Source organism: Homarus americanus, unplaced genomic scaffold, assembly GCF_018991925.1.
Source record: "Homarus americanus isolate GMGI-L3 unplaced genomic scaffold, GMGI_Hamer_2.0 scaffold19952, whole genome shotgun sequence".
NCBI classification, from domain to species: Eukaryota; Metazoa; Arthropoda; class Malacostraca; order Decapoda; family Nephropidae; genus Homarus; species Homarus americanus.
The window spans coordinates 146,018-159,008 of record NW_024741599.1 but is presented as its reverse complement, the minus strand read 5'-3'; the positions used below and the strand labels follow the sequence as shown (position 1 = coordinate 159,008).

The 12,991-nt window shown below is 37.1% G+C and overlaps 1 protein-coding gene across 1 annotated transcript in view; it reads left to right on the top strand.

Annotated features, from left to right (window-relative positions):
- The window catches only part of LOC121875995 (protocadherin Fat 1-like), a gene marked incomplete at its 5' end in the record, with an annotated part of 192,474 nt that overhangs the window by 62,135 nt on the left and 117,348 nt on the right, over positions 1–12,991 (top strand). Inside the window, one exon of the mRNA XM_042380838.1 lies at positions 5,662–5,801. Within this exon, the coding sequence (XP_042236772.1) occupies positions 5,662–5,801 (140 nt within the window). The remainder of the gene's footprint in view (positions 1–5,661; positions 5,802–12,991) is intronic.

Sequence of the window (12,991 nt, the reverse complement as noted above, 5' to 3'; positions counted from 1 at the left end):
GACGAGGCAGAAACACATGGTTAAAGATTTGAGGCAGAAACACATGGTTGTGGAAGACGAGGCAGAAACACATGGGTTGTAGACGAAGCAGAAACACATGGCTGTAGACGAGGCAGAAACACATGGCTGTAGACGAGGCAGAAACACATGGTTGTAGAGAGACAGTAAATACAGTCGTTTAAAAAATCACGGAATACAACTTCGTTATTATGTTCTTATATAATTCCTTTATAAAAAAAAAAAAAAAAAAAAATATATATATATATATATATATATATATATATATATATATATATATATATATATATATATATATATATATATATATATATATATATATATATATATATATATATATATATATATATATTTCAGCCACTGACCAACCCACAAGGACACTAAAAGCAGTCCTAGAGGCACGGGCAGTTCCCAATGAGGTTCACGGTGCCATCAGCTCGATGAACAGGCTTTGTGTGAAATATAACAGAGTCTAGGACTGCTTTTAGTGTCTTTGTTGGTTGGTTGGTAGCGTTCCCTAGTCCCACCTAGTAGGTCGAGGGTTCGATTCCTGGCTGGTGAGGTCGTTGATTATATGTTCAAAGTCCGTGTGTTATATGGACTAAAAATGAAGTATAAATATATATATATATATATATATATATATATATATATATATATATATATATATATATATATATATATATTTCATTAGCCAACTAAACCACGCGGATTTCTACATACAATCAACACCTCAACCCGCTAGGATTCGAACCCACGGCCCACGAGCCCATGACTGTGACCGGGGAACGCTATCTCTGGACCACCAGGATACTAAGAGCAGTCCTAGACTCTGTTATATTTCACACAAAGCCTGTTCAATGAGCTTATGGCGCCGTGAACCTCTAATGGGGACTACCCGTATCACATAGGTGGTCAGAGTAACGTTTTACCAAATCCGGCTTTGTGTGAAATATAACAGAGTCTAGGACTGCTTTTAGTATCCTGGTGGTCCAGAGGTAGCGTTTCCCTGTCACAGTCATGGGCTCGTGGGCCGTGGGTTCGAATTCTGGCGGGTTGAGGTGTTGATTGTATGTAGAATCCGCATGCTTTATTGGACTAATGAAATATATATGGATCCTTGTGTTTCTAAGCCGGGTTTGGTAAAACGTTACTCTGACCACCTACGTGATACGGGTAGTCCCCATTAGAGGTTCACGGCGCCATAAGCTCCTTTGAGCAAGCTTTGTGTGAAATATAACAGAGTCTAGGACTGCTTTTAGTATCCTGGTGGTCCAGAGGTAGCGTTCCCCGGTCACAGTCATGGGCTCGTGGGCCGTGGGTTCGAATCCTGGCGGGTTGAGGTGTTGATTGTATATATATTCGTTCACAGGGAAGGATTTACGGGACTCCCTCGAATAATATATCATAACTGGAAGGCCTCTTCGAACTGAGTCAACAAAAATAGCGAATTATAATAAACAACTTTTTCTCTTCACTTTAGTTTATACGGTCAAAATAATTAGTGAATTTACAGTATGCCTTAAGGCATAGTCCTCAAAGAGTTAAACCATAGTCCTCAAAGGGTTAAACCCATCGCCCTGAAAAGGTTAAGCCATAATCCTCAAAGGGTTAAACCATAGTCCGCAAAGTGTTTAACAATAGTCCTCAAAGGGTTAAACCATCGTCCTGAAAGGGTTTAACCATAGTTCTCAAAAAGTTAAACCATTATCCTCAAAGGGTTAGAACATAGTCCTCATAGGGTTAAACCATGGGCTTCAAAGGGTTAAACCATAGTCCCCAAAGGGTTAGAACATAATCCCCACAGGGTAAAACAGTGGGCCTCAAAGGGTTAAACCATAGACCTCAAAGGGTTTAACCATAGTCCTCAAAGGGTTAAACTATTGTCCTCAAAGGGCTAAACCATAGTCCTCAAAGGGTTAAACCATAGTCCTCAAATGGTTAAACCATCGTCCTCAAAGGGTTAAACCCTAGTCCTCAAAGGGCTAAAACATCGTCCTCAAAGGGTTAAACCATTGTCCTCAAAGGGTTAAACGATAGTCCTCAAGGGTTAAACCCGTGTCCTCAAAGGGTTAAACCTGAGTCCTCAAAGGCCTAAACCTAAGTCCTCAAATGGCTAAACCTGAATCCTCAAAGGGTTAACCAACTCAGATGATGTTTGATACTGGGAATTCCCTGATGATCTCCAGGAGGCCAGATCAGGTAGAATGAAACTTCAGTACAAAATGAAGTGTGAGACGAAGCGTCAGTGAACAAAGAAATGACAGAATGTATCATTTCAGACAGATTAGAGGGAATGTAATAATAATAATAATAATAATAATAATAATAATAATAATAATAATAATAATAATAATAACAATAATAATAATAATAATAATAATAATAATCATAATAATCTTAATAATAATAATAATAATAATAATAATAATAATAATCTTAATAATAATAATAATAATCTTAATAATAATAATAATAATCTTAATAATAATAATAATAATAATAATAATAATAATAATAATAATAATAATAATAATAATAATAATCTTAATAATAATCTTAATAATATTAATAATAATAATAATAATAATAATAATAATAATCTTAATAATAATAATAATCTTAATATTATTAATAATAATAATAATAATAATAATAATAATAATAATAATAATAATAACTTAATAATAATAATAATAATCTTAATAATAATAATAATAATCTTAATAATAATAATAATAATAATAATAATAATAATAATAATAATAATAATAATAATAATAATAATAATAATAATCTTAATAATAATAATAATAATAATAATAATAATAATAATAATAATAATAATAATAATAATAATCTTAATAATAATCTTAATAATAATAATAATAATAATAATAATAATAATAATAATAATAATCTTAATAATAATCTTAATAATAATAATAATAATAATAATAATAATAATTATAATGTACTACAAGTTAATGAATGTAGGTTTGGGGAATTGATATTTCGTAGGTTAATATGTAGCAAGAGATAACCAGCAACATTAACATGTATGGTACTCCTAAACACTGTATTTACCGAGAAGATTGTACCACAAGTAGTAGTGAGTTTTGACTGTGTTCTTATCCCCACATTGACCTACGGACTCGAGGATATTGATATAAGTAGACATTATGACAGCGATGAAGAGAACAGTGGAAATAAGATCAAGATCAGAAAACTTAGAACAGTCGCAGCTGAGACGGCTGCAGTAGATGAGGTAGCTTACAAGATTATAGCATCTCAACCATCAAAGAGTGACATGTTATTGTAAACAAGGATGAACAAGGCTAAAAGTACCTGCAGCTCTGTAAGAGGGGTTATTGTGGTCCCTGCAGCTCTGTAAGAGGGGTTATTGTGGTCCTGCAGCTCTGTAAGAGGGGTTATTGTGGTCCCTGCAGCTCTGTAAGAGGGTTTATTGTGGTCCTTGCAGCTCTGTAAGAGGGGTTATTGTGGTCCCTGCAGCTCTATAAAAAGAGTTATTGTGGTCCTTGCAGCTCTGTAAGAGGGGTTATTGTGGTCCCTGCAGCTCTATAAAAAGAGTTATTGTGGTCCCTGCAGCTCTGTAAGAAGGGTTATTGTGGTCCCTGCAGCTCTATAGAAAGGGTTATTGTGGTACCTGCAGCTCTATAAGAGGGGTTATTGTGGTCCCTGCAGCTCTATAAAAAGAGTTATTGTGGTACCTGCAGCTCTATAAGAGGGGTTGTTGTGATACTTGTAGTTCTCTAAGAGGGGTTGCCTCACACGGGCCTCAAGTTTGGTCGTAACTTGTCCAGCTCATGTTGGTGTTGTTTTTTAGTGTCGTAAAGACAACTCTAAAGTTTTATAGTGGTGGAGTGTTTATCGTACTGGGTTCGCACTCCAATGATCCAGGGTTCGAATTCCCGTAGCAGAAGCAATGTGCGATTCACCCCCGGTGTGAATCGGTACTAATGGTATAACTATACCCTGAGGCCTAAGCGGCTTCTCGTAAACACCTTACTGGGTCACAAATATAAAGTCCATCAGCAAAAGGAAAACAGCCTTTGATTTTACCAAATTTTTGTTGCCGTTTACCTCCGAGTACTATTTTGTTCATGAAATCGTACTCTTAATCCTAATATCTTCACATCTTGAGCATTTATCTGTTCCAGCTTGTCGTGCAGAAAGTTCTTCCCCACCTCCTCGTACCTTGATTTGAATCTTAACTAATAAATATACAACATCAGCACAACTCTCTTGGTCAGTTTAAGTATGTGGACTCCGAACGCTTGTCCACAATACCGAGTACGTTTCATGATGTTTAGGTCTATCAAGTAACATCATTAATAATTTTTTCGCGTTACTTCTTTACTCGCTTTCTATCTTCCTAATACCAGATCCTCTCCACCGTAACACATTCGATCCTCCTCCTCTTTGTTGGTCACCTTCCAATACTACACTCGTCCCAATCCTCCTGGGACATCAGAGAGACACAATGAGTCTTCCCAGTCAAAGAACGTATTTCAACCCTCCTTAGTTTTAGGTTGCAAGTTTTTCAAAGAATTATAACCAGCATTGAATATATCACTTATACAATTTATTTCATATTTTGTCTGTCTAAATATATTTGACTATTTTATTTAAAAAATTCGCTGCGTTATTGTATGGAAGAAGACACAATATAATATTAAAATATGAGACTGATACGAGAGAGACTCCGGCAAGGCTCTCAGTAATACTCGGGTCTTTACCTCGATGATTTACTGCAGGAGCATTATGTGTTGAGGCGACGAGCAGCTCCCGGGACAAGCAACTCCTCTAACGGAGAGAACTGTGTCTTAAAGCATTATGTGAGGCGTCCTATATTTACTGTATTGATTATGTTTTGCTTAGAAAGGATCCAATATTTCCTCAGTGATATTTTATACTGTCGTAATGTTGTTGAAGGTGACATCGTGTTAACATGGTCGTTATACCAGGAGTGATAAAGGTAGCTGTGTTATTATAGCAATTAAATTCTATATTTTTTTTATTTAAATTGAACATTGCTTTTCAATAGACACAGTAACATACAGTTGTAACTCTGAAGCCACTATATAAAGTTATTTGAAGCACTACTGACACGATTAATTGTGTTAAAATACTCGTTATTGCAAAGTTAATTATATTGATATTCGAATCAAATATTGCTCGTCGATTTTTTGTAAGAATTAATACCAAATTTACCAAAGAATTTTAACGTGAAAAGTGTTTGGATTATGTATTATTATAATATATACATTAGGGCGGCTAATGAACTTGTATCTTGTAAATTACTGCTGGCAATTTTTGTGCATTCTGAAAATTTTCCAGCTATAATTACACTAATAATTAATTAATTGTAAACATTTTTATATGTAATTATTCTTTTATATCACAATAATAAAGCAGCGAATATGTTTGTAAGACTTATATTAGGATTAATGTTACCGGGTGTACAGATTCTTTGTTACTGTCAGTCACATCATCCCATAACTGTTGGTATTTGTACAACTGGATATTGGTATTTTAAGTCACATTCATTGTATGTATTTGCATATACAGTATGCCTTTTTGATGTAATAACTGAGGTATATATGCCTCGCCCTGCCACAGAGGGGGACGAGAGCGGGAGGTTCAGCATGGGTGTGGACACTGGCCTGGTGAGTCTGGCCCGTCGCCTCGACCATGAAGACCAGTACCACTACACGCTGACCGTTGCTGCCACCGATGGCGTCCATACCACTACTGCCAAGGTCAGTCTATCCTACAGGATTCCCTTTAAAAGGCATTATATATATATATATATATATATATATATATATATATATATATATATATATATATATATATATATATATATAATATATATATATATATATATATATATATATATATATATTGATAAAATCACACAGGAAAAGGGGAAACAATGGAACACCTTAGCTTTCGTCTTTATTCAAGACATCTTCAGAGGCAACTGAATAAAGACGAAAGCTAAGGTGCTCCATTGTTTCCCTTTTTCCTGTGTGATTTTATCAAGATTAATCTTATCCACGTTTCCATTGTGGATCTATATGAAGTATATATATATATATATATATATATATATATATATATATATATATATATATAATATATATATAATATACATATATATATATATATATATATATATATATATATATATATATAATATATATATAATATATATATATATATATATATATATATATATATATATATATATATATATATGTACTTAAGTATCTATATATATATATATATATATATATATATATATATATATATTTATATATATATATATATATATATATATATATATATATATATATATATATATATATATATATATATATATATATATATATATATAGATGGTAACCAGTGTCCTTCATCTGTGTAGTAGTGAAACGATAACAATTAATATTTCAATGTTTAGCTCTGAGCCACGAATACAACATGAAAATACTCATATTTTATTAATCATAAATTATCATAATATGAGAATAACTGAGAGCAAAACCCTTTGAAAAAACAGAGGGACATTATGTGTATGAAATAATAATTGTTGGGTGTAATCGTTTAATTATTGGATGAATCGAATTTACATTAAATGTATATTTGGAACTTTACGTATAAAAACTCTTTTACTCAATTAAAACAATATTAGGAACTGATCAAAAGGGGAACGGTTAAATGTAATTGTTACATAGTCAAACGTAGGTTAATTGGAGTTTTAAAACACGAAAAATTGCCAAAACGTGTTGTCAGGTGAAAAAAAAAAATATACAAAAGTAATAAAAGTAAAACAATTTCATGAAAGGTCAAAAACTCGTTTGTAAAAATAAAGTGTGAATGGTTTATTGAACCAAAGTAAACAAGAGCGACGTAACCTAACTGTAATATAAACCACGAGTCTTATTATTGACATTCCAAAATATACTGAAACGACCAACTTCTTGGTTATTGTGTGTACAGTTGTACGAGTTGATCCTGCCAATGTATAACACCTCAGAGATGACAAGTTCTTGGTGGTGTGAGAACTAACTGGTGGTCCTCCGCAAGTGAGTGATTACATACAGTATAAAGAAGGTTAATGCTCGTACATACTTCTGTGTTATGAAGCCTGGGTGATCCCCACGTATCAAGCTTTACAGCTCAAACTAGGAAAAAGATACTAGACCTAATGTACAGGTCACGACCAAACTCAGGGTTACAGCGCGACTAGTGTGGCACCATAACCAGTATGGCACTACAACCATTATGGCACTACAACCACTATGGTACTGCAACCATTATGGCACTACAATCAGTGCGGCACCACAATCAGTTTGCACTACTATACAACCAGTATAGCACCACAACAAGTCTGATCATTATGGCACCTTCAGCAGTGTACCATCACATAAACAATGGGACACGATCACTGAGGTACATCTTCACAACACCTATAGTATCATCATGACACCTTCACCAGTGTGGTGCCATGATCAGGAAGGTTCTACCACCATAGGCACCAGTGGTGTGTGACTGTTAGGCGTTTCAGGAATAATCTTCCGGTTAAGTCTTAAAAGGCAACGGAGTCTCGTGAGAAATTGAGATAAGTTTTTTTGTTATAAGTCCAACGAAATTGGTGCATAAATGACAAATCTGACTTCTTGTTATATACGATATCCTTCGCTATCATAAGTTGGTAATGTTAGGTGAGGTTATTACTGATATTATTCACTCATATTTTGCACTGTGTTTATATACAGAATATTTTCTATATGCAAATAATTTTTATTACTCGGAAATTATTAAAAATGTATTGAATTATCGTTGTTCTGCAGTCACGCCTAAAATTATGAGATGATGAACAGTCAGGAACACTGGCATGTGTGAGCACCTCCATGGCCATCAAACACTATGACATCTTACTCGGCTTGCCACAACAAACTACTTTTAAATACCGTACATCTTATATAACGAAAAATCCTACAAATTAGTGGTGTTTGTGTGAGTGGATGACTACAACAACACACTGTATATTACACTATTAAATAAGTAAACCGTTCTCGAGTGTGACTGTATTATGTGCACGACGCACATGACATCAAGGTTTACACATACACAACATAGTTCTCCTGTGATTCTTTTACTCGAGAGTTAGTAAACTGTAGTGTAATGAGTAACATATTTCACCCAGAGGAAGGTAGGAGGTGCGTGCCAGGCCAGGGAGGTCTGAGACAGCAGGGGTGGCAGACGCTGCACGCGATGCTGTTCCATACATGACAGGTCCATTTATTTCGTTATTATCCACATTTATTAGTTTTTCTTAATGCCTTTCGTGAAGAAGTTACCATTGGTGGGATATAGTGAGCTAAGAAACGTTCCGTGTTAAGAATATAATTGTAAAAAAAAAGTTTCATGACTTGGTGTCACGACCCCAGGCAATAGCAGAAACGGAGATACTGTAATATTTTCTGTCAGGAATAGTACCACATACTGTATACTGCCAACAGGGGTAGTGAAACATCTACTGCCAACAGCAGTAGTGCCACTTCTACTGCCAACACGAGTAGTACCACATATACTGCCAACAGGGGTAGTGAAACATCTACTGCCAACAGCAGTAGTGCCACATCCACTGCCAACAGGGGTAGTGAAACATCTACTGCCAACACGAGTAGTGCCACATATACTGCCAACAGGAGTACTGGTACATCTACTGCCAACAGGTGTAGTGTCACATCCACTGCCAACAGCAGTAGTGCCACATCTACTGCCAACACGAGTAGTACCACATATACTGCCAACAGGTGTAGTGCCGCATCCACTGCCAACAGGAGTAGTGCCACATCTACTGCCAACAGTTGTAGTGCCGCATCCACTGCCAACAGCAGTAGTGCCACATCCACTGCCAACACGATTAGTACCACATATACTGCCACATCTGTACACTGATTAGCAAGATGGATGACACTGTACAGTAATAACCTCACGATGAGTTCCTTTGTTAATAACACAAACTAATTATTTAAGGAATAATAAGAATGTTATTTTAATTTACGTTGGAAGTTTACATCATGATGTGCTGTCCAAAATAAATATGTGATTAATGTAAACTATTTAAATCAAAACTATTCTGGTGTGTGTTGTCCCCAAGGGAGCTTCAAGAACTTTAAAATTGGAAGTTAGTTAATCAGGAAAACTAGTGATAAGTTTAATATACACACCTGGAGATGGAATGTTTTTAGCGATTAATTTGAAAGAGAGAGAGAGAGAGAGAGAGAGAGAGAGAGAGAGAGAGAGAGAGAGAGAGAGAGAGAGAGAGAGAGAGAGAGAGATGAAGAAGTAACACAGGTTGAGGGAGGATAGGAAAGTGAAAGGAGTAAGTACACGAGAAAGTAGTACAGACAGTGGCAGGCGGTAGACGAAGTGTCACAAGTAATTAAAGAGAAACAATTAGAAGTGGAGTTAAGCTCACGGCAGCCCTCACGGACCACCAGTGAAGTAAGCAAGATTCGAAAGGTCCAGTATGACAGAACGACAGCACAGCCAAAGTGATAAGTTGCAGCAACTGTTGTTGCAAGTACCAGAGAATTTGAGAAAAAAAGTAGCTATAGCGCAGGAGGTGGGCGCCTCGAACTGGTTAACTACGTTACCGATAAGGGCAAATGGTTTCAGTCTCAATAAACAAGAATTTACAGATGCCATTGCTCTAAGGTACGGTAGGCCAGTGGAAGGTTTGCCCTCCCAATGCATGTGTGGCATTTCCTATGACATCGATCACGCCATGGTGTGCAAGAAAGGGGGCTTCTTATGCATGAGGCATGACGAAGTAAGGGATCTCACAGCAAATATGTTGAAGGAAATCTGCCGTGATGTCAGGGTAGAACCGACCCTCCTTCCATTGGATGGTGAGATTTTCCAACATAGGAATTCAAACTCATCCAACGAAGCCCGTGTTGACGTCAGTGCTCGAGGATTCTGGACGCGGGGACAGCGAGCCTTCTTCGACATCAGGATTTTTGATCCCATGGCCGCAAGTCACCGTAACTTAGCTCTCGATGTTGTACACAGGAGGAACGAGAACGACAAGTTAAGGGCATATGGGGAGAGAATTCAGAACGTTGATCAAGGCAGCTTCACTCCTCTGGTGTTCACAACCTCTGGTGGGCTGGGACCAAATGCAAGATGCTTCTACGCCAGACTCGCGGAGGTGATATCCGAACAGAAGCAGCAGCCCAAAAGTTATGTTACAGCCTGGATGAGATGTCGACTGTCCTTCTCTCTCCTTCGTTCGGCTTTGCTCTGCCTCAGGGGAACGAGAGTTTCGGCCCTAAAGCCGACAACAGTTGCAGATATTGACTATGAGGCAACAGTCACTGAATGCCGCATAGACCTGCGGCTCAACTAATTCAACACAGCTAGGATAGCTACATATGTATTAGGATATTTAATATTAAGGTAATAAAATGGCGGCGAAGGTGTGGCTACTGGGGGAGGCTGGAGGCCATTTAACACAAAATAGTGGTAGTGGTAGTAGTTAAAATTACTAATTATAGCAGTGGTAGTATTTGCAATGGTGGTAGCAGGGTCAGGTAGGGTGTGAGGGAGGCAGGTCAGGTAGGGTGTATGGGAGGTAGGTCAGAGAAGTAGGACAGGTAGGGTGTGAGGGAGGCAGGTTAGGTAGGGTGTGAAGGAGGCAGGTCAGGTAGGGTGTGGGGGAGGCAGGCCAGGCAGGGTGTGAGGGAGGCAGGTTTAGGTAGGGTGTGAAGGAGGCAGGTCATGGAGGAAGGTCAGGCAAGGGTGGTGGTGGTGGTGGTGGTGGTGGTAGTGTAGGGCAGCGCCAGGGCCCGTGTGCTGCTCATATCATTACCTCACCTGATGAAGTTAATAGTTCTCCCCCAGTGTTATACAGTGTGTTGACCACAAGATAATGGGAGGCCCCCACATGCACCTGTCACGTCTCACTTATTAAAATACTAAAATTAACAAGAGTGAAATAATGAGAAAATTAATTCATATATATATACCGTATTTTAAGAATTTTTCGATGACATATTTAAGACGATGAATATCCAAGAAATTAAAAAAAAAGTGTGAGGTCCGTGGACTAGTGAGTATAGGAGTGGAGGTGGTGGTATAGTTGACGGGCGTCAGGTGCACTGAAAGATGCTTACAATTTACAACGAGTGCCCGCCAGCCATTTAGTAGGCGGAGCAGCAGGTGGCTCAATTTCCTCCTTTTTTTCGAGAGAGTGAACGCGTGTTGAGCAAGTGTGCAGAGAAGGTGTGTTGAGCAGTTGAGGAGATTACCTAACCCTATTTTCGCGTCTTCTAAATGGATCATAAAGAATAGTATTACCATCTTAGTCAGTTAACGTTGCAGTACTTTTCACCTTTAGAATAATCTGCCTCTAAGGTTACGGTATCTCATTATGTGTGGAGGAAGAATTACCTCAATAATCCATACTAAAACATATACATGGTAGTTTTTCATAGGCCAATATAGTACATTTACTGCACATTATAAAGGTGATGGATCATAGACTAACCACAGTATACTTAAGGACCACCTGGCCTCGCTGAATACCTGAGGCTATGTTGAAACTGAAATAATTGTTTTTTCTTTCTTTGTAGAGTTATAACTAGTGAATGAACAAGTTGTATTGATCAAGCAGCAGCCCTGAGCTATAGTCAATGTTTGATACATAAACTAGGTGATAGCGAGACCTTGTGGAGTGAAGACTTTTTCTTCAATACATTCTAGATAATTCACAGTATCAAGGGAGTTTTGCAGACAACAGCACTTCTGGGGAGACGTTTACATTATTATTTTTTTCTTAATTTAGTGAGCTTAAGTGACGGAAGATCGTATTTTTTTATGTTTATTTAATGACTCACAAGGAAAACGTTTAGACATAAGGGCAAAAACTACCACAATCGTTTTTTTTTGTATTAAGTACAGTAGATGTATTAATATTCTACTGAAACGTGTTATTGGTACCTAACTTTAGGGAAGTGAAGGCGGTCATGCCGGCCACACTGCCTCCTCCTGTACAGAAAGACTTATGCTATTGTGCACTGTATCAGCATGGCTGTCAGGCTTTCGGGATTCACATGAAGTAAAGCATAATTTAATATTTTACTTATTTAATACTAAAGTTTATATTTTACTTTTGAACATATTTTGTGTGTCATATTACGATGTTGAATCGCCAAGTCCTATTGATTTCTTAAAATACAAATATATATAATAAAAATGTAAATTTCTCAATTTTAAAAAAAATGGTCTTATTAATACTGCTCAGAAATTTAGAGCGAGGCAGCCAAAGGATAAACACCAATATACTGAAGAAAATATGTGTTGATATGAAAGTTGAGTCACAGTCACAGGACGAGAGAATACGATCAGTTTCACAGCAAAACCCAATAACAGTAACAATTGTGGTCCATATACAGTGTTGGGTTGGTTTAGATAACTAGTGTGATCATAATCCCGGTGCTGGCCTCGCTCCAACACAATATCTGGTGAAGTCATTATATGGTTATGCGGTGTGGCGAGGTAATAACTGGGTGTGCAATGGTAGAGTATGTGTCCAGGCTCGACGCTACCAGTGAGGTGATACCTGCATGAAGGATTCCAGGCCCTTACACCACACCACCGTCATAGGAGAGAGCACAACTCGGTATACATTGTATATGCAATTACCGGTGTACAATAACTCCACGACTAACCACATCACCACAGGCGAGGCTCTGCAACCTTATTATGCTTCAAGATGATGCTGGTGTTAAAATGAACCCTGGCTGGTCTGAGTTTGTGACTGTGTACCAGGACTACCTCTCACAATTAAACATGACACTTAAAGCCTTGGGAAATGCATTATCTTAATCAACACTGCTCTAGGTAATTGTAGAAAGAAGAAGACACT